The sequence below is a fragment of the Haliaeetus leucocephalus genome, unplaced genomic scaffold (assembly GCF_000737465.1).
Source record: "Haliaeetus leucocephalus isolate CR32 unplaced genomic scaffold, Haliaeetus_leucocephalus-4.0 Scaffold473, whole genome shotgun sequence".
NCBI classification, from domain to species: Eukaryota; Metazoa; Chordata; class Aves; order Accipitriformes; family Accipitridae; genus Haliaeetus; species Haliaeetus leucocephalus.
Genome location: NW_010972909.1, coordinates 6,590,268 through 6,609,935, shown reverse-complemented (window position 1 = coordinate 6,609,935; position 19,668 = coordinate 6,590,268). Strand labels below are relative to the sequence as shown.

Below are 19,668 nucleotides of genomic sequence, written 5' to 3'. Positions count from 1 at the left end.
CGCTTAGCAGTTTGTGCAGCAGTTTCCAAGCTTTGTTTTCAGCAGCAAAGTACAAGCAATCCAGGAGGTTTCTGGAGTGCCTTGATGATAACTTCCTGACACAGGTTATGGAGGACCTGATGAGGAGACGTGCTCTGCTGGATCTCACACTTACAAACGAGGAAGAGCTGGTTTGGGATGTAAAGACTGGGGGCAGGCTTGGCTGCAGTGACTATGAGATGTTGGAGTTCAGGATCTCATGAGGGGGCAGCAGGGCAAAACCCAGGATCACAGCCAGGGAATTCAGGAGAGCAGACACTGGCCAATTTGAGGAGAAGACTCCCATGGGAAGACTCCCACCTACCTGATTTGCTTCTGTATCGATCACCACCATGTGGGAGCCCAACCCTGTGCTGGTGTCCTTGCTTTCATTCCAGGACATCTGTTCAGCCAATATGTAGTAGCAGCATTTCTGAAAGCATCTCCAGCCCATCGTGCAGCACATCCAGCCTTGCACTGGGTAGTGATAGCAGGCCACAGAGTGAATGCTACCAAGAAGACAGAGGGAATATGGCCTGTGTTCTGGAGAGTCACCAAAGGCATGAGGACAATGCTGGATCGTTCTCTGCAGGTTGTTACCCAGGCAGCTGGCCATACCACTAACCATGAGTCCAAATGAGCTACAGGAAAAAGCCAATCTCATTGCAAAGCCAGCGTCTTTGACAGGCTGCAGTAATTGAGAGAAGTGCCTTTCCTACACCTTGAAAAGGTAAATGGAGCATCTTCTGGAGCATCGTTCATATGAGGAGAGGATGAGAGAGTTAGAACTGTTCAGCCTTGAGAAGGTTGATGCTCACCAACTGCCTGACTGTCTCTTCCACTCAATATTCCCACTCAGCAGAGTGAAGATGCAGGCTCCAGCATTCACATCCATTCCAAAAATCCTGTGTTCTTGTCAGGTCACTGCTGGTCTCTCACTTTTACTCAGGATGAGGTTTCCTCCATCAGACAGTTGATGCTGCAGTTTCAGAAATTTGAAGACAATGTCTCTTATTCATGTGGAAGATTGATCCAGCTCTGGTGTACTTCTGCCTTCCGGTGGATTACAATACATGCTTCATCGTTCATGTCAGTTAGTTCCCGAGGCTCCAGAACTGGAGACATGTTACCCTCCAGCATGGCCTTGTCAAGCATTGCAGGGAAAGGTCAGGTCTAGGACCTGGGGGTCCAGGGCTCAGAGGGACATGGAGATGGACTCTTCCAGATGCTGATTCATCCAGAAACCCCTGGACGAATCACCCTGCCCTCCTCCTCCACTAATCTCACTAGCATCAGTCCTACATGGAAACCTGCTTTCTTCCTACAGCCAAGAGAAGAGGGCCATGTTCGGACCTGGCAGGCAGTGCTGCGCACCACAGCTCACCCTGGGCAAGGGAACTGCCGGTCCGTTCTGTCGTTCAAGGGCTGCACACCTTCAGCTAGCTTTACCACTGCAGGCTTAACCTTCCCTCTGTTGGTTCCGCTCTTCTCTGGAGGAGGGAAGAAAGGAAATCTGCTCCTTATTCTCGCATGCTAAGGATTATCACAGAGTGAGGGCTAAAGGGGAGTCCTGCATGGCAAAAGTCAGAAACTAGTGGGACCATCGCTAAAGACCCCAGACAAGGAGGTCCCCTCCAGGCAGACCCGAGGCCAGGACCCCAGGATGGGTTTGGGAGGAGCTGTGCCACTACAGAGGATGCTTTCTAGCTTGCAGATGAAGAGGCCCTCACTTGCAGGGCCAGGAGGAGGTACTGTCACACATCACCCTTCTTGAAATGACAGCGCATAAGGCCAGGCAGGACCTGGGTCTGTGAGAGCTCATCTTCTGCATGTTTCAGGAAGAAAGCCTCACCCCAGGGCTCCTGTGAAGGAAGGAGAAAAGCCATTCTGTGAAGTGACAGGATGCAGTCCGATCACCAAGGTGGACCACCACTGCGTTTCTTTTGCTCCCTACCTAGTTTTTCAGAGTCTGTTCAAAAGGAGGCAAAGCATGGGCTATTTCATTCCACTAAAGCAAAAACAAAAGCCCTGTGATGCGGCAAAGACAATACCCAGTCAAAGAACAGGAATAGCCATGAAAACTTGAGAAGGGACAAGCCAAGAGGCCAAGAAACATGCTGGGAGGACAAGTGATCTGGAAACCAGAGAAATTAACTAAAACCAGAGAAAGTAAAATCCTTGGAAGGCAGACAGACAATTACACCATGAAGGAGGAATCCAACATGGTAATAAACCCTGGGAGAAGTAACTAAAATGCTCCTTTGCATGAGTGATCTTGGCCCTCATAAAACTACCTAAATGGAGGAGGAAATTCCTTGTCCAGCAGCAGCTCTCCAGGGGACACATCTTAACTCTGGGGCTAGAGGTACAACATGGTGGGGGGAAGAGGTAAATTGTGCTGTTCTGCTCACAGCTAGAGCATTGGGATCAGCTAGAGCCTGAGGGGAATGGGAGGAGGCAAAGTCAGAGAAATAGTGAAAAGAAGTCTCTTAAGTAGGACCTGTGAGGAAAGACGAGGCTTGGCACTGGGAAAAAGCAGTTGGAAGAGGCAAGAAGCATCTTAGCCACAAAAAGGCTGTGAAGAGCACAGTGGTCGTGTTCCCACCAGAGCTCACTGGAGGACATTAACTCAAGTGACAGCAGAGAGGGATTTTGTTCTACGTAAGATACACCTCTGCACTGTGAAGCTGGAGGGGACTGGAACACCAGGAAGGGGAAGGGAGGCTATTTCCAGCACTGCACTTCTCCAGTTCCCTGATACCACCACAAGTCTCTGCTGACCACCGCTTTCTGACAGCTGTCTGTGACACTGCTTCGTGTTGGCTTGTGTTATTGATGGTAGCCTGTGGAATTAAGTCAAGTCCCTGCAAGTGTCAATACTACACCTGTGGACGTACCCCCGTCAACCAGTGGGGGCAGCTGGTTTCCAGAAAAGGACTCCAGACTCTTCCCACCTGTCAGATTACGTGGTTGAATGACATCAGACGGTTATGAGCCCCAGGAACCCCATCACTGAAAATGGAGCAGGGGCCCAGGTATCCAAGCCAACTCCCAGGCAAACCAGGGTTTCTGAGAGGCACCTACTAGGAAGACCAGAAGTCTTGACCAGCTACTGGAGAGACCTTTTCTCTTTGTGTCTGTCATGAGACCAAGTATAGGGAAGACCAGAGGATGCAGGGGCCAGCTATGGATAGACTGAATGACTAAGCCTTACTGCTGAACAGGTCCATATTGTGTATGTGTAAACATTAATTTTTTCTGCTAGCAGGCTTTCACCCTGCTAGCAGCCAGGGAGGGGAACAAGATCAAGCTGCTCGTGCTGTTTGTGTCAGTGCTTTCTGTCTGTGTTGACCTGTGTGGTTGCTTATATGTATACATCCTTTTTCTTCCATGTGTATCTATATATGTACATATTGTACATACATGCTCAGTCTCACTAGCATCTGGAGCTGGGGATATGGAGCTGCAGCAGCCTTGCCTCTGCTGGGCTGTGGGATTCAGCAGCTCCTGCCACCACCCACTGCCGTTCACAGAACTACTCCTGTTGATTGGCTTATGAAGCCAAACCTCCTGGTCACCTTGTCTCCAGTACAAATTCTCCCCTCTCTTTGGGATACAGAGAGAGGATTCACTTTCATAGGTAGGACAGAGTCACACAGCCAGGAGATGCACACCAATGCCCTGTGGGAAGCTGTCACTGTTTGGTCAGGAAAGCTTAGGCCGATGATGTTTCCTGAGACAAACAGAAGTGGGGGCACAGGGGTCAGGAAGTTGGAATGGGTGGAGAAAAAGCGGGATCCATGGTGGCAGATGGTCTGCAGCAGGACATGAAGGCAGTTCAATAGGCAATGCACTTCTGGAAGGGACCTCATGTGCAGCAGCAGCCCTGCCCCCTCCTGCCTCTTCTGCAGCATGGTCTGGCCTGGGCAGGTATGCCCTTACAGGGACCGCTGAGGTGTTGGCCCCCCGGGAAGGCTGCTGCATCAGGTGAGTCTGGGATCAGATCTTAGTTGGGAAGAGGACTTCTGCCTCGAGGTGACACTGAAGGACCCAGTCATTTTGCCACTGGGGACAGCTCCTCATACTTGGTCAAGCATGGCCGTACCTTGGTCAGACTCCTCACACAAGCTCCTGTTACTCTCTGGGGCAAAACTTTCAGCCATGGAAACAAATACTCATAATACCCCTAGAACTGGTTTCCTGTGCCCAGTCCCCTGCAGAACTTTGGCTGTCTGCAATGGAACTGTGTAGCCAGGTTGTCTCTGAGCCATTTACTCTTACTGGGTGGATGCATCTTCTACTGCAGTAGTTGCATAAGGCTGTATCCTGGCACAGCAACATCTTTTATCCTGGTCCTGCCCAAACAAAACCCCTACATACTGTGGGAGGAGATAAAGGCCCCTGTAGTGCATACAGGGAAGTGGCTGGGGAAGGCAATGTGGATTCCTCCTCCCATGGGAGCGAGTCCAAAGGAGGGCCATGAAGATGATCAGAGGACTGAAACACCTCTCCTATGAAGACAGGCTGAGAGAGTTGGGGTTTTTCAGCCTGGAGAAGAGAAGGCTCCAGGGGGACCTTATAGCAGCCTGCCAGTACCTAAAGGGGGCCTACAGGAAAGCTGGAGAGGAGCTTTTTACAAGGGCATGTAGTGATAGGACAAGGGGTAATGGCTTTAAACTGAAAGAGGGTAGATTTAGGTTAGATATTAGGAAGAAATATTTTACTGTGAGGGTGGTAAGGCCCTGGAACAGGTTGTCCAGAAAAGTTGTGGCTACCCCATCCCTGGAAGTGTTCAAGGCCGGGTTGGATGGGGCTTTGAGCAGCCTGGTCTAGTGGAAGGTGTCTCTGCCCATGGCAGGGGGGGTTGGTCTAGATGATCCTTAAGATCTCTTCCAACCCAAACCATTCTATGATTCTGTGATCCTATGATTCTATGATTCTACAAAACACAGCTTAGAGAGGGAAAAACAGAGAGAGCTACACACAGAGCACAGAGCCTTCTTCATTGGTCTAATATTGTATTTTCTCTTGTATAAGAATTCAGCTTTTGTTCAGCAAAACCAGTGCAACTAGAGGACATTCTCTTTGTGACTCAACAAAAAGCAGACACCTCTGCTCAAGTAGACAAAGAAGACTGCAGCTCTGAATATCTGTCTTCCATTCTTGTGTCTTATTCCTGGAGAACTCAACCTCTTTTCAGCCAATGGCTGCTGGACCCAGTCAGAGAGAAGAGAACACAAGAGCCCAGGACCTCCTTGGATGACCCTGAGCCTTCATGTGTTCCCTGAGCCATTATGTGGACTGGGGATGCTGGACTTGGGGTACTATCACTTCTACTGACATCGTCCCACCCAGCACAGTGAAGATGCAGGCTTCAGGGTCCCCCCCCCCTCCCAGCACAGCCCTGCACTGTTCCCAGATCACTGATCATCTCTCAGTTTTACTCAGGATGAGGGTATCTCCATCACATAGTTACTGCTGCAGCTTCACAAATTCGATATTGATTCTCGCATTTGACATCATTCCAGTTGTTTTGTGGTTTTGAATCCCTATGGATTACAACACACTTCTGATCATCCGTATTACTTGGTTCATTTGTCCGCCAGAACCTGAGATAGAGACAGACATGTTACTCCCCAGTGTACCCTGTAGAGTACTGCTGGAAAAGGCCACAGCAGGATGCAAGGCTTGGAGGGGAGAGAGAAAAATTCCAGATACTGGTTCATGGACAGAAGCAGTACCCTTCCTCCTACTCTGATATCCCACTGGCACCAATCTTATGTGGAAACCTGCCTTCTTCCTACAGCCAACACTACAGTCCTGGTGGGGGGAGCTGCTCACCATTGCTCACCCCATGCACTTCACACCCAGCAGAGGCATGTGTCTGCCTCCAGGGCAAGTTTGTCCTGCAGAAGAAGACACAGCAAGGACAGCCCTGGTGATCTCTCCCTGTGCCCCATCTCTTCCACAGCATCACAGCGCTGGCCATGCCCATGAACATATGTACACATAGGCATGGTGGGGGCACTAAGGAGGTCAGGCAAGGCTGGTCATCTCTGAAGGGTTCTTCCTGCTGGCGAGATGCAGCTTCTTCTGTGCCTGCAGCATTGATGGCCATGTCACAGGTAGTTAATTTATAACCAATAACCAGCATGGATAAGGCCATGTGAACATGGTGTCCTGCACAGCCCTCTCCTGCTCCATCATTGACCTCTCATCTTGGGTTGTGTCTCACCTACCTTTCATGCACCAACAGACACCCTCACATCTCCCCTACTTTCATGCACTACCAGGAGCCACACCAAACTCTCTCCCTCCGGGGATACTCACGCTGCTGTCGCAATAAATGGAGTATTGTCCACCCAGTGCCACTGGCCCACTTCCTGTGCACTCAGACCGATGTAGTAATTCTCTCCTCTAAAAGGTAGTTGAACCTCCTTAGAGAGGAAAGCCTGGAAGTCAGGGAGAGCACAATGTCCATGAGGTGCAGACTGAGCAGAGCAGGCGGCAGGAGTCCCCATGGGCTGGGGCTGGTGCCAGAGGGGAGCCAGCGCTGAAGGGACCCAGAAAGGACATCCCCCCTCCCCTGCAGGACACGGAGGGGCTCTCAGTCCCTGCCAGGGCCTGGCACCATGTCTCTGGCTGCTGTGCCCCTCTCTCAGCCCTGCACATACCTGCTCTTCTTCACTGTTGATCACCACCAGGTGGGAGCCCATCCCAGTGCAGTTCTGCTCACTCGCAATGCCGTGCATTGTATCATTTGAGAAAAAATAGCAGCTTTTTTGAAAGCGTTTCCAGTCCTTCGGGCAGCATGTCCAGCCTTGCTCTGTGCAGGGAGAGACCACAGAGATGAATGCTAATAACAAGAAAGATGGTGATTGCAAGGATCCCTGCTCTCCAGGGACAATGCTCATGTTCTACTTAGATCACATTTCCTGACAGAAAGTGCTTGAAAAAACAAGGATAGTACATATATTTCTTCCCATTGCTTTGGGGTATGACCAGTAAGCTTTGCGTACACAAATCCATGGTAATCCATGTAACATGATCTCAGGTCTTGACAAAGTTATTTTGGTGATCTGGTTTGACTTTTCCTTGTACAGTCTCCTTTAGGCCTTTAGCTCTAGGGAACAGGGAATATCACTTCTTTGCCTGACTAGAGCTGTACTTTTATTATTGCTCCATTGTTAACCTTCCCTGTGCTGCTGTATGCTGTCCCTTCTGTTTTGTCAGCGTTCGCAGCCACCCTGCCCTCCAGGACATCATTAACATGGCCCTCTCCTCCCCCTAAACTGTTAGCAGGAAATCCTTCTTCTCCCCACCTCTCTCCTCTGGAGCCTGCCTCTCCGGAGTTGGCTCCCGCTGCCACTTGCTGACAAAGCAGACCTCAGCATTCATTGTCCCCAACCCAAAGACCTCCTGCACCCCTGCCAGCACCACTGACCTTTGCCTTGAGGCAATGCCGAGATGCACTGCCACTCCATGAAATTCTGCTGCAGGGCTGTGGGCTGGCCACCGCTATGGGAGAAGGGAGCGACTGGAAAGGGAGAGGAAAAGCAGCAGGATTACCCCTTCCTCACACACCATCTCTGGGCTTCACTCCTGTTTCCCCAGTTCCCCACCAAGCACTGTCCCAGCATCACCTCTCCTCGGGCTGTCTCTTTCCATTTCACAAGTGGTAACTGCCATCCTCTCAGTGAAGGCAACAGGCATTTCTGCTCCCAGCGTCCCATAGCTGCCCCCAAGGATTCCCCCACCCACCAACTAGCAAGATCTAGCCAGGATGACCTGGCCAACAGTGCTAGAGAAGCCTGCGTCCCACCTGGGCAGTGTCTGGTGGCCATAGCCAGCCTGTGGTTTGTCAACAGAGTCTGTCCCAGGACCAAGCAGTTGACACCAGACCCCTTCGAGTGCTGTGAAGTTGAAGGTGGGGGGGGGTTAGTGGATCCCTGGTCCATGGCTCTGAGAAAACTGGCCCGAACAAGTGGTATGGCCGCCTTCCCAGCCAGAAGGAGACAATCTTCCGTGTCAGAGAGCAGAAGGACCATTGGAAGGACATCACACTGAGGACACACCAGACAGGATGGGGTCGATTCCACCCAACCACAGGCATTTACCATGTGGATACCTACAGCCAAGCTGCCTGTCTAAATCTCTTTACAATCGATGGCACAGTTTGGCTCTTCCTAAGCTACAAATCAACAGTAGTTTGGATGAGTAACACATCAGATGGGCCTGTTTCATCAGCAACAAAGACAGTCCAGGTGAAGGTAATCACATACAGCTAGAGCTGCTGAAACCAGGGTGGGAGGTAAACTCCTAGGACTTACTAGCCAGTTTATGGGGAATAATACAGTGTTAGTGACAGCAGGCTACATCTACAACCCAAAGGACTCATGACTAGCTCAAACACTCAGGGATATTGATTGGAAGCCAATCAGGGTGTGCTAAGTAATACAGATTTCTAATTTTATCAACCATTTCATTTAGAAATATTGTTACTAGTGAGGAGGGCAGAGTAATCATAGCGGCCTCTATGCCTGATTAGCGAATTCCTGTAATGGAAGAAGGCTCAGAGGAGATGGGCAAGGGCAATGCGTGACTGACCACAGCTGTTGCAAAGAAAGGTGACCTTATCTCAACACAAATGGGACCAGATGATGGACTTTGTTCTAGTTCAGCTGAGTAAAGCAACCAATTGTATCAGCTGAGTGAATTGACCAGCTGTGTTCATCCCTCTAAAGGTCAAAAAGAGGGCAATGTCTTCCTCAGTTAGCCAGACCAGCATGGGGTGAGTATGTAAGTGGCTTAGCACAAAATAGTGTAAAAAACTGAATGACTAACAAAAACATTTCTGAAGAAAGCAATGGGCCTGAGCTGGTTTTAACCTACATATTCCTTCTTGGTCACAGGGGACACCCAGTGTCTTGATGTTGAGCATATTGCAGAGACTGGTAATGAGAATCACATTTGTATTGTGACTCAACTATGCATTGCAATTGCTACCTCTGTTAAGTGCAGTTTGTACTTATGTTTTCATTTAAATACATTACTGTATCACTCTGCTAAATCAAAATCCTATATAACATCAATTAACTTGGATAAATAAATTTGCCATTAAAGATTAAATCTTGCATGTGTGGAATATCTAAAAATACTGACCAGGCAATATCAGACTCTAACAGCCCACCCTAAACCTCCCCAGCCATTTAACAGAGTACTGTCAAAAGTTACACATTTGGGAACAAAGCAATACAAACTTCTGGGACTCGGGAACTAATGACAGCAAAAGGAAGGGCAGCAATTTATCCTGACAACATGCCTCTTCCAGAATCCATCATCTTTATTGACAATTTGTGCAAACATGCCATGAATTATCTTTAGCAGAGAATGAGAATGAAACAGTGATTGCAATGTCCACAAACTGCATGTGCAAGAATAACTTTTTATGAATTATTCTAGTATACTGCAATTAACACTAAAAAGGTGTGAGAGCTTGCACCAGTTAATCCTGGAGATGCCAGAACTGTGAAAAGTCATTTTTTCCACTAGGACACTTAGTGTGTCCAAGCAACTTAGAGAGCTCAAGTGCAGATCTAGCTGTCTGTATAGACACTTGTGCTCCCATCTCCAGGTTTTTCCCCCCTCTGCTGAATGTAATTAAGTTCTTTTTGTGTGGTATGAAGGTAGAAAATTGTTCCACAGTTCCGAAGAGGCTGTGCAAGATGGGGATGTGCAATCTGGGAACACGGAAAAGGCCTCAGGGTAAACAGTGGAAGATTTGTGGGATGTATGCAGATATATACAAAGTCAGGGCAGAAAAGCCCGAGACCCTACAGAAAGCCTAAACAACCCTGAAATTCTGAAGATAGCCATGCTTCAAGTAGGGCATCAGACTAGAGACGTCCTGAAGCCCCTTCCTACCTAACTCTTTCCGTCATTCTAAGAAAGAGGATGGGTATAACAGAACCACCTGGCATAATGCTGTGGTAGTCCTAGCTCCCACATACCAGTTGGCCAAAACATCTGGTTTGGCTGGCCTGCAAGAGAGAAGTTTGTGTCATGCCACAACAGTACCCTTAAATCCCCAGTGTTTAAGTGATCAGGAAAAATTTTGCTCCTAAACATACCTTTCAAATATTCAACATTTGGGTTTTCTGAGCCCAAATGTTGGTCCTAGCATCCTTTCCCATAACAAAACTGTTCCTGAGTAAAAGCTCCCTCCTGGTTGCAAGATATTGCCCTCTGCACTCTGATTTCTCCGCTTTCCTCCAAGCGCTTCCCCCAGACCTCTCTCCTGTAACCAGGCTGCACATACTCACCAAGGAGAGCAGTAACAAGGGCAATGCACACCAAGAGGAGCAGCAGTGAGATCAGCCACGGGAGCCATAGAGGGTATTTCTGGGGATGGTGCTGACGCTTCTTCTTCTCAGGAGGTACTAAAAGTGAAGAAACATACCAAACATAACACCAGTCAACTATGCTTCAGTTAGTCCACATATCAAGGATGTAGAACTCAAGGGAGAGCTGCTCCAAAAAAATGCAATTTCAGCTCTGATGTGGCAGTTCCGCAGTTCGGGAGAGGGGCAGGCTGGGACAGAGCAGGGGACCTCTGTGGTTTCTGGAGAAGATCAGGTTCAGCCACAGGGTTCACAGCCCCAGCCCAGCTGGTGAGCCAGCAATGCTAATTGCTGGTATTTGGGGGTGGCCTTCACATGGCCTCAAAATCTGCAGTGAAACCATGTCTTTCTAGACTGAGCCCAAAGCTGCCAAATGCAAGTTGTTCTACCCATGATACCTGAGACATTCTTATGAAGATTTCATGTTAACTTCTCCCCAGAAAACTTTTTATGCCTGCTTCAGTTCCTTCTTAGCTTTTTGGACTTTCTGTGGAGAAGGTTGGTGTAAGCTGAATGAGGATAGGAGACAAAAAAACATGCAAAGCTATGATGGCACAGAATCATCAGAAGATTAAAAAAAAAAAAAATCCCTTCCATCTCTGCTTTCCAAGCCAAGGTTTAGAGATTTGCTGGAGTAAAACTAGGTTGTGCTAGGCTGGATGCCTGGGAAGAACAGAGGGTTGTGTCCAGCAGCCTGAGTAAAGTATTCTACTCAGCTTCAGACTTGTTGGGGACTGACTTTTGTCTAGGGGGATACTGCCAGTACTGAGGAGGTTTGGGAGCAGGCAGGAGAATGGGTCACAGGGAAGGAGAAGCAAACACTTGTTAGGAGACACTTCTAGGTTGTAGCGGGTGCACAAGCCAGGGCAAACAGGAGGGTAAAGAGACAGCAGCACTCATTGCAGGACAGGAGTAAAGAAGTTTCAGAAGAGACTGATATTAATTACAAGCTTTAGAGAGACCCCATTCATTGTTCAGCATGAACCTCCCAAGTCTGCCAGCAGCCACGTGTGCCTGCCAGCCCTGTCTAGTAAGCAAGATTTCCAGAAAACTGCTGTCTGGGGAAGCCCGCTGACTACTTCCCAAAGGCTTGGGTGAGGCTGTTACAGCAGGGCAAAAAGCGTCATCTTTCATTATCAGAAGAGAGAACATTCATAGACAGACAAGACCCAGATTTTCCTGGCCAAATCGTGTTTTTCTAGCCAGAGCTTTTTGTTTGTAGTGAAAACAAGGACCCAGACCATGATCTGGAGTCCAGCCACCTACTTCAGACAACAGATCTGACCAGTCCAAATGATTTTTTGATGTGCTGCATGTCCACAGATTGACTGTTCAACCTGTGCCCAGTCAGACCTGTGCATGCCACACTCACACCCATGTGGCACAGAGAGGACTACCAGTATGCATGCACCTCACCAACACAACTAAAGAGCAGTAGATCTTGTGCATATTCAGTGGGTTAATCTCCCTGCAAAATGCTTCCTACAGTTAGTCTGCATGCTTGCAACGTGTCCAGCATGATCACAACACAACTGACTTGATGAGCATATGCTGGTTATTCAGCATGTAAATCCAACATCTCCTAGGCACATGCAACAAGTGTGGTGCAGCACAGATGCCTATGTTTCCACCTGGGAAATCCGGGCTGGAAATGCAGGAACCTAACTGCATTGTGGTGTGAAACCCACCGCAGTAGTCTCTGCCATCTCCTGCCACAGGTTATATGTTGTTTGATTAGCTGCTGTCTTGTCCTCTCTATCTTCCAATGACTGCCAACTTTGGTATCTCTAGAACCCAACTGGAAGAGGCTACAAAATGGGAAAACCCAGGTGTGCTTGGCCACTGCCAACATGGAGTCTGCATGGCTAGAGTAACCACTCAGAAGGACAACAGAGCAGCAAGACTCCCTCAACCTTTCAATAATTTTCAATCATAACTCTCATCCTATGAGCATACCATGAGGCTGTGAGAGACATTAGCACTGTGTGCAATGGTTCTACTGGACACTTCTCTGAATTCAAAGTCTAAGCTACAACCAGTGTGTGATCACTTGGACAGGCGCACCCAAAGGCAGACCCTGAGCACACACCCAAACCTATAGCATGAGCCTGGCATCAGCAGCTCAAGCAAATGTGGCTGGATCAGGTGTCTTTGGAATAGGTCATTGGGAACACAATGGGGAACTTCCACCACCCCCACCTCACCATGATGGAAATGCTAGCTGTAACCAGAACCAGCTAATCTTGGTGCATCAAAACCAGTGAGCTTTCAAGTCAGTCAGGAGTATGTACACTCTTTATTTCCATGGCTCATGCCTCAGAGCAAGCAAGGAATAACCTGGAGCTGATGCCTGCTCTATTTGGGATTGTAAAACTGAGGTAAAGCTGTAAATAGGCAAGTTAATATCCTTAGCAGCAATAATAATTCATTTATTTATTCATTCATTCATTTACGCACACATACTTTCACGCCTCTGGAACCTGCTGTTGTGTAGGGTCCTGTATCTAAGGGTGGAAGCAATGAGCCATACACGGAACATCTCTATGTGTTCCTACTTGTGGCATAATGACTACAGAATACTTACTGATCAGAACACGCCTTAAATTTGCACAAAGCCTAGTAAAGGCACCATTTTATAACTGTGATTTTTAATAGCAATAAAAATTTGTTTGGTGTGTTAATTATTTTTCAGCAGTGGTAGACATCAATCACAGAATTGGATCTTCCTCCAGATCTTAGATAATTCTTTCTCTGTGTGTTTTAGGGTGTTTTGTTCAAGCCCATTCTTCCTTTTAACTTTTGGGTCTCTCTTCTCCAAGGACCATTTCTCAATCAACCAAAGACAAAGGGGCTGTAAGTTTCTGCAGCCGGTGCCACCTCTCACAAAGCTGCAGAGGGCACCTGACTGCTCTGCTGTAAGGAGGAATGCTGGTTCTCTACTCCTGCTCTCTCCATAAGCAGGTATCTGTAGCCTCACTCTCTCAGAGGCAAGAGCAGTAGCAGCCAGGGCTTGGGCTTTTTGCTGCCATTTGCTGCCCTGGGAGCCCCTCCACCTTTGTGACAGATCAGATTGTTTGTAATAAACCATAGTGTCTATTGTTGTTATTCTGTATCTGTCCAAAAATGACTGTCTCATCCAAGACTACATAACATGTAAGGAGGCAGCTACTACCTGCATTGTACCAGGGCTAAGCACTATTACTGTACAGCACCCGTCCTGGACCCTCTACCATTCGCCACTGATGGTGTGGCAACCAAAGGACTAAGGGATCTCAAATACGTTCCTCACTGAATGCTCACTTGAAACCTACAGTTTGTGCTCCCAGTAGTCATCCTTGTTCATGTTGAAACTCCAGCCACCTAAAGATTCCCACCTATCCTCTTGTTGATGTTCCTTGACCCTCTTCAAAACTCTTCCAGTCTTCTGCTCATGTAGTGGTAGACAACTCCTTTTTCTCACCAATTTGTCAAGACCAGGTAGGAACCAGCCACAGAAGGAAAAGTCTCTCTTCCCTGTTCTTCAGCCCCTCTCCCTCCAGGTCCCCTTCCCCTGAACAACCCATCCATTCCTTACCTTTGACCACTGCAGCCGGTGATGCATTCTTGAACTTCACCTCAGCATAGGTGATTTCTGATGCCATTTATCATAGGGTGATCACTGACCCTTGTCCTTAGTTTTGCCACATAAAAGGTGGGGCTTTGAGGTCCCTGGTTCCAGAAGGAGACAACAATAATATTACCGAGACTTTCCCATCTGCTCTTTCACCCTCTGTCTGTCACAGAAGGCTGTGCTGAACGCTGGAAACACTGGTGATAAACTGAGGGTTCCTGGGAGCTCAGAAATGCTCTGAACAGATCTTTGGGTTCTTAGCCCAGGAAATCAGTCCCAGCACTATGGAAACTTCTGAGAAAAGAAAAATGAGAACCAAACAACTGAAAAGGAAGTTGCACTCCTCCTTCCCCATATCAGACTCTCAGCTGATATGTTTCCTTTGTAAGATCTCTTGTTTGGTGGGGGGTTTTTTTATACTTTATTTTTAACTCGCTCTTCTTCCCTTATCTTCATGCCTTTCTTTGTCTGTTAGTAATTCTACCATTGCTCTTAGGTTTGCAGCTATCATGGGTTTTATCCCAGTTTAACCTGCAGCACAGCCCAATACAAAATGCATTCTGCCCTCATTTGTCTCTTGTGGTTAATCTGCATGTGCTACATCAAATATTGCATGCTATGTCTCATCCTGGGAAGTCAGCCCCAGATGGCAGCTAGCACTAGAACAACTTTCAAATGAGGAACTGTTCCTGTAGAAGTTAGACTGGGGAGTTGCAGCCTTAGGCAAAGGAATAGAAATAATCAGAATTTTGATATATCCAAGGAAAAACAGAGAAGGATGAGGCCAGAGTCAGGGAAGAGAACAAGCAAAGTGGAATAAAAAAACAATTGTGTTGATGGTTTGAGAGGTTATTGGGAAGAGCACATACAGAGACCTTTCTATCACAATCTGATTTACAGCCTGTGGAAATTCAGAGCAGTGCTTGCTTCCAGGGAGTGAGGCTGAAAAGGGCTGGTTTATATTTTTTTGCTCCAACACTGTCGTTTATCTCCCTTTTCTGCTTTCTGGTAAGGGCCTCTGATATTACCTTGTGGAAAATGTCAGACTACTCTTTAGTCTGATTTCAAGCTGGGGCAGATGTTGAAAGGAGACAGTTAAGGGAAATGGCTGCTGAGATACCTGCTGGATCAGACAGACTTCTGAGAAGAAATGCCAATGAGTCAGGGTACCCTGGAGAAAAAGGGTGCATCCACAACTTCTCTGGGCAACCTGTTCCAGTGTCTTACCACCCTCATCATAAATAATTTCCTCCTTATATCTAATCTAGATCTAGCTTCTTTCAGTTAAAAACCTGTGCCCCTTGTCCTGTCACTACAGGTGCTGGTAAAACATCTCTCTCCATCTTTCTTATAAGCCCCCTCTAAGCATTGAAAAGCCACAATAAGGTCTCCAAAACAACCAGAAGAAAGAAGGAGAAGCTTTGCTTGGTTAGTTTGGCTAGCTGGAATTTCCTCAAGGCAGACCAGAATGAGACACTCGCAGGACATCCAGGGAGCTGGTACGGAGGGTACACAGGGCAGACAGGACAGTGCAAGGAAGAACATGTCAGACAACAGAGGAGAAAAATGTGGCAGAAGGTAAAGGGCAAGTGAGGGATGTAGTGGACATCTGAACACAGATTATGGAGAACTACCCCTAAACACAGTGGGGCATATGTAGCTGGATTTCTTTACCAAGGAGCCTCCTCACGTCTCATGTGCACTGAGCTGGCTTCACTTTTTGTATTGTGTGCAAAAAGGGTGACTTTTACACAAGAAGAAGAGTGGCTGCAGGACAGAAGCCTGGACCCTTGAGAAGATGCATGCTGCCTGCTTTTCTTTCCAACATCCTTCCAGCACTTTCCTTTGTCTTCAGGCTTGGCCCTCTCAGTAGAATTAAGCCTCCCTAAGTGTTTGCTGAAACCTAGTTATGCCCTCAAATTTCATGCTGAGATTTCAGTCAGAGTAATCCTCTGTGTGCTTCCCCCCTGTCCTTGGCCAACCAAGCCAGAACATACTCATGGTCTCATGGGGAAAAGGCTTACTTCCTGGCAGGGTTTCAAACTTTCCACTGTGAAGAAATAGGAAATACAATCGGCACACAGAGAAGGAAGTCACAGTGTAGCTTCATGAGCTTTTTGCCACTGAAACACCTCTCCAAACACAGCTGAGGCATTTCAAATACAAATTCATGATCTAGCTGCTGATTTTATTAGAATACACTAGATTGCGCTCAAACATCAGACGACAGCTCAATTCTTCCTTCTCAGCCATCAGAGTTGTTGCTTGCTGTCAAAATTCAACCCTGAATCATACTTCCATAGGATACAATGCTGGGCTTTTGTGCAACAACTGTGAGGTGATATTCCTGAGGGTAAAATTTGTGCTTTGAATTTCATATGCACTGACAGCATGTAAATGTGTGGGAGATGGGGAGAACTGAACCCAGCAGTTAGTTGTGGGGCTGAAAATAGAAAAAAAAAGATGACCTTGCTTTAAAAAAAACCCAGACTTGCACTATGTTTCCTTGCATTCCCACTGCCGTTTTTCAGTTCCTCCCTTCCCCCTCAACCTGTGTGCTGCCCACCCCATGCAGTACACCCTCATCATCCCACAATACCTGTGTTTCCCCACAGACATCTTTCATCTCAACCCCACTCAGCACTGCCAGGTACCTCCCATGCTCCTAACCCCCACATACCTCACAAGCCCCAGCTCCTTTCTAGGACTCATGTGTTTGCTCAGCACAACACTCCTGCTCTCCTTCCTTACTCGTGCTCTAGCTGCTGCCTTTAGGTGGTTGCTCTGCAAGCTGTGTGGGCACGGGCAGAGGGAAGGCAGTTTGCTGCATTCTGGAAAGCAAAGCAGAGAGCAAGAAAGGCAGAAATGGGGGAGAGGGGGGATTTCTCTAGCCAAATTGTATTCTCTTCATTGACTGTCATTCATGTGGTTTTGTTCAGTTTCTTGAATGGAGCACTGATAGCACAAGATCTTATTCAAGCACAGCCCACACCCAGTCCTTTCATAAAACTCTTTGCTCTGATCTTACTGGGACCCTAGCTGCCCGCTGATAGCACAGTCCTGCCATCACCTGCTCTTATGGCACCTCTAACTAGCACAGTCCTCCAGGTCACACAAATAAAGACAGCCTAAACCCAATCCTGGCTTTTTGTCCCTGCATCGGGGTGAGAAGAGCATCAGAAGTGAATGCATGCCACCCTCTTGGTCTTCCCTCTCCACACCATCTTGCTCCTCCCCTAGGGATTAAGGCCACGGAGGTAATAAAGGGAGAGCAGAGCCCTTGCAACCAAGGGAAGAGCATAAAAAGGCACTGAAGCACTGAGAATGAGGCCCCAAGGCCCAACATTGAGCAGTTCATAAGGGATGGCAGATACCTAATCAAAGGGATTCAGGCAGTGAGAGCTCCTAGAGAGCCCCTGAGGGATTTGGCTGGTTAGAGGGGATCTAGCAATAAGTAATCCCACTGTGTACCCAGCTTGCAAGGAACTGGTTAGGGCAGGGAGGGACAGGATGCTGCAGTTCTCACTGCAGGACCTGAGCTCCCCCAGCTCCAGTGGACAGTGTGGGAGCACTGCAGCCTGCTGGGACCTGAGAGAAAGGCACCCTGCGCCCTTCTGCGTGGCTGACCACACTGGCCAGAGCTGCAGGGAGATGGGAGCTCTTCTGGGAGGCTGATGACAGAAAGTGAACCAGGGTGCCATGCAGATACACTAGGAGACCTAGGAAGAAATGTGTTATATGGACTTGTGAAAGCTCAGAGAAAAGGACATTGGAGCATCCAGGCGTGAAGAGGAAACAGGGAAGGACTGAACCGGGAGTGAGAAAGGGAGGCAAGAGCAGCGAGTGGGATGGATAAAACAGAAGGTAGCACTGCAAAGCCACACTAATTTGTCAGGTAGCAGCACTGCACCACAGGCAGGCCTGAGTCAGCAGCAACACTTTGTGTCCTGAGCAAAACCACCTGGAGTGACACTCTAGCACTTTGACAGAGACCAGCAGCTCCCCAAAATGCTACGGTTACAGTACCAGGCAGAATGTGGTGGAAGGAAAGAAAAGTAGGAGAGATGAGGGAGAAAAGTTCCTCCCCAAAAGGGTTTGTACATTCCTCCCCTACCCACATCTCTGCCAAGTTTTAGCAAGAGCTGAGGGTTTCAAGCAGAACAAACCATGTCCAAAAGCGGCGCTGTGGGAGCTCAAACTCAGCTTTGGAAAGGGAAAGCTGCGTGCTCACCTGTGATGATAGGCTCCCAAAATCCCTCAGGTACAAGGGAAGGAATAAGAGAAGGAAGAATGGCATCCAGGGAACCTTCAAACAGACAAGAAGCCCCAACCCGACTCTTTACATATACCATTAACCCAGGATTGTTTCTTCAGAAGAGAAAAGATAAGTTTCATTTATTTCCCCTAATTAACAAATTATCCAACCAAAGCCAACAGAGGACACATTCAGATGCATTATCTCACAGCTTTGTTTTATGCCATTGCTGGGAACAGTGAACCCTCACTCCCTTCCTCTTTTGGATCTGAGCCGCAAGTCTCAAGGCCAGAAATTGTTGGAGATCAGATCCGGATGCTGCGGTTGCTTGTCAGAGCTGCACATCTGACTCCAAACCTGGGCCAGATCCAAGTCCTGGTCAGACGCAGTGGCCTGTTTCAGAGGCAGGGCTGTGAAGTTTAGCTTCTTAGAGCGGGCACATGGGATTTGCATGAACAAGCTGTGGCCACGTAACACCTCCCCACAGAAGCAATCCTTCACGCTTCACTGTCAGTTCTGCCCAAGGGTGGCACAGATCTCATTGGCCTTGAATTTGTTTTGGCTACATCTCTGCCCAGTGAGGCAAACACACCTCATCTCCCTCTTTTGAAGGGGGAGTGGAAAGAAAAGCACAAAAATGGAAAACAACCATGGTGACCAAGCAGGCATGGGGGGCTATCAGGTAAGGTCACCCAGACCCGTGCCGTAACCTCAGGGCCAGTCCTATCTGATCGCAACCCGTTTCCCTCCGCATCCCCACGTCCTCCCCACGGGGATGCACACGAGGGGAATGCAGCAGGGCGGTTTTGGGGAGGGCTGCGCCGGGTGGGCTGTCCCACCAGAGGGCACTGGAACAGCAGCACAAACCGCCCAGGGCCTCCGGAGCTCGCCTCAGCGCGGGCACGGCGTGGCTCCCTCACGCTGCTCCCCTCCTCAAGGGCAGGTTTATCAGGAAGATTGCAAGCGGCCTGCCCTGACCCTCACCCTGCCGAGAAGGCCCTGCGCGCCATTTGGAGCCTCCGCGCCCATCGCTCGCCAGCAGCGGGGCGAGGGACGGCACCTGCCTCCAGAGCAGCACGGCTGTCCTCCGCGTCCAGTCAGGATGGGACGAGGCGAAAGCCAACTGGAAACAACCGCGGAAAGCTGAGGTAAACCCAGGGAGCAGAGTCAGCTCCGCCGGACGCTCCCTGGCACCTCGTCACTGAAATACGCTGGGGAAGTTTTAATGCCGGGCAGCGAAGGCTCTAGCTTTGGGACTCAGCCGCAGGCAGGAGCCTTCTCACGACACGGACGTCAACGCGGTCAGATGGGGAAGGGCACTTTTTGTTTTTGAAGGGCACAGTCTCCAGGTGCCCGCGTCACCCACTTTCACCTACGCGCCAGGA

At 48.7% G+C, this 19,668-nt stretch overlaps 2 protein-coding genes across 7 annotated transcripts in view; both read right to left on the bottom strand.

Moving 5' to 3' along the window:
• Positions 1-1,804: 1,804 nt before the first annotated feature.
• The window catches only part of LOC104836683 (C-type lectin domain family 4 member E-like), a 24,829-nt gene continuing 6,965 nt past the window's right edge, over positions 1,805-19,668 (bottom strand). For 2 of the 6 annotated variants that reach the window (XM_010575392.1, XM_010575390.1), the window contains exons 2-7: positions 13,993-14,126; positions 10,341-10,457; positions 7,463-7,555; positions 6,693-6,844; positions 6,349-6,470; positions 4,829-5,627 (exon numbers count right to left, since the gene is read on the bottom strand). In XM_010575392.1, the coding sequence (XP_010573694.1) occupies positions 5,483-5,627; positions 6,349-6,470; positions 6,693-6,844; positions 7,463-7,555; positions 10,341-10,457; positions 13,993-14,059 (696 nt within the window). In that variant the 5' untranslated portion in view covers positions 14,060-14,126 and the 3' untranslated portion in view covers positions 4,829-5,482. The other 4 variants (XM_010575394.1, XM_010575395.1, XR_774868.1 and 1 more) reach the window with 4 other exon arrangements.
• The window catches only part of NECAP1 (NECAP endocytosis associated 1), an 18,617-nt gene continuing 13,016 nt past the window's right edge, over positions 14,068-19,668 (bottom strand). Inside the window, exon 9 of the mRNA XM_010575397.1 lies at positions 14,068-14,322. The gene's annotated coding sequence lies outside the window, so the exon portion shown is untranslated. The remainder of the gene's footprint in view (positions 14,323-19,668) is intronic.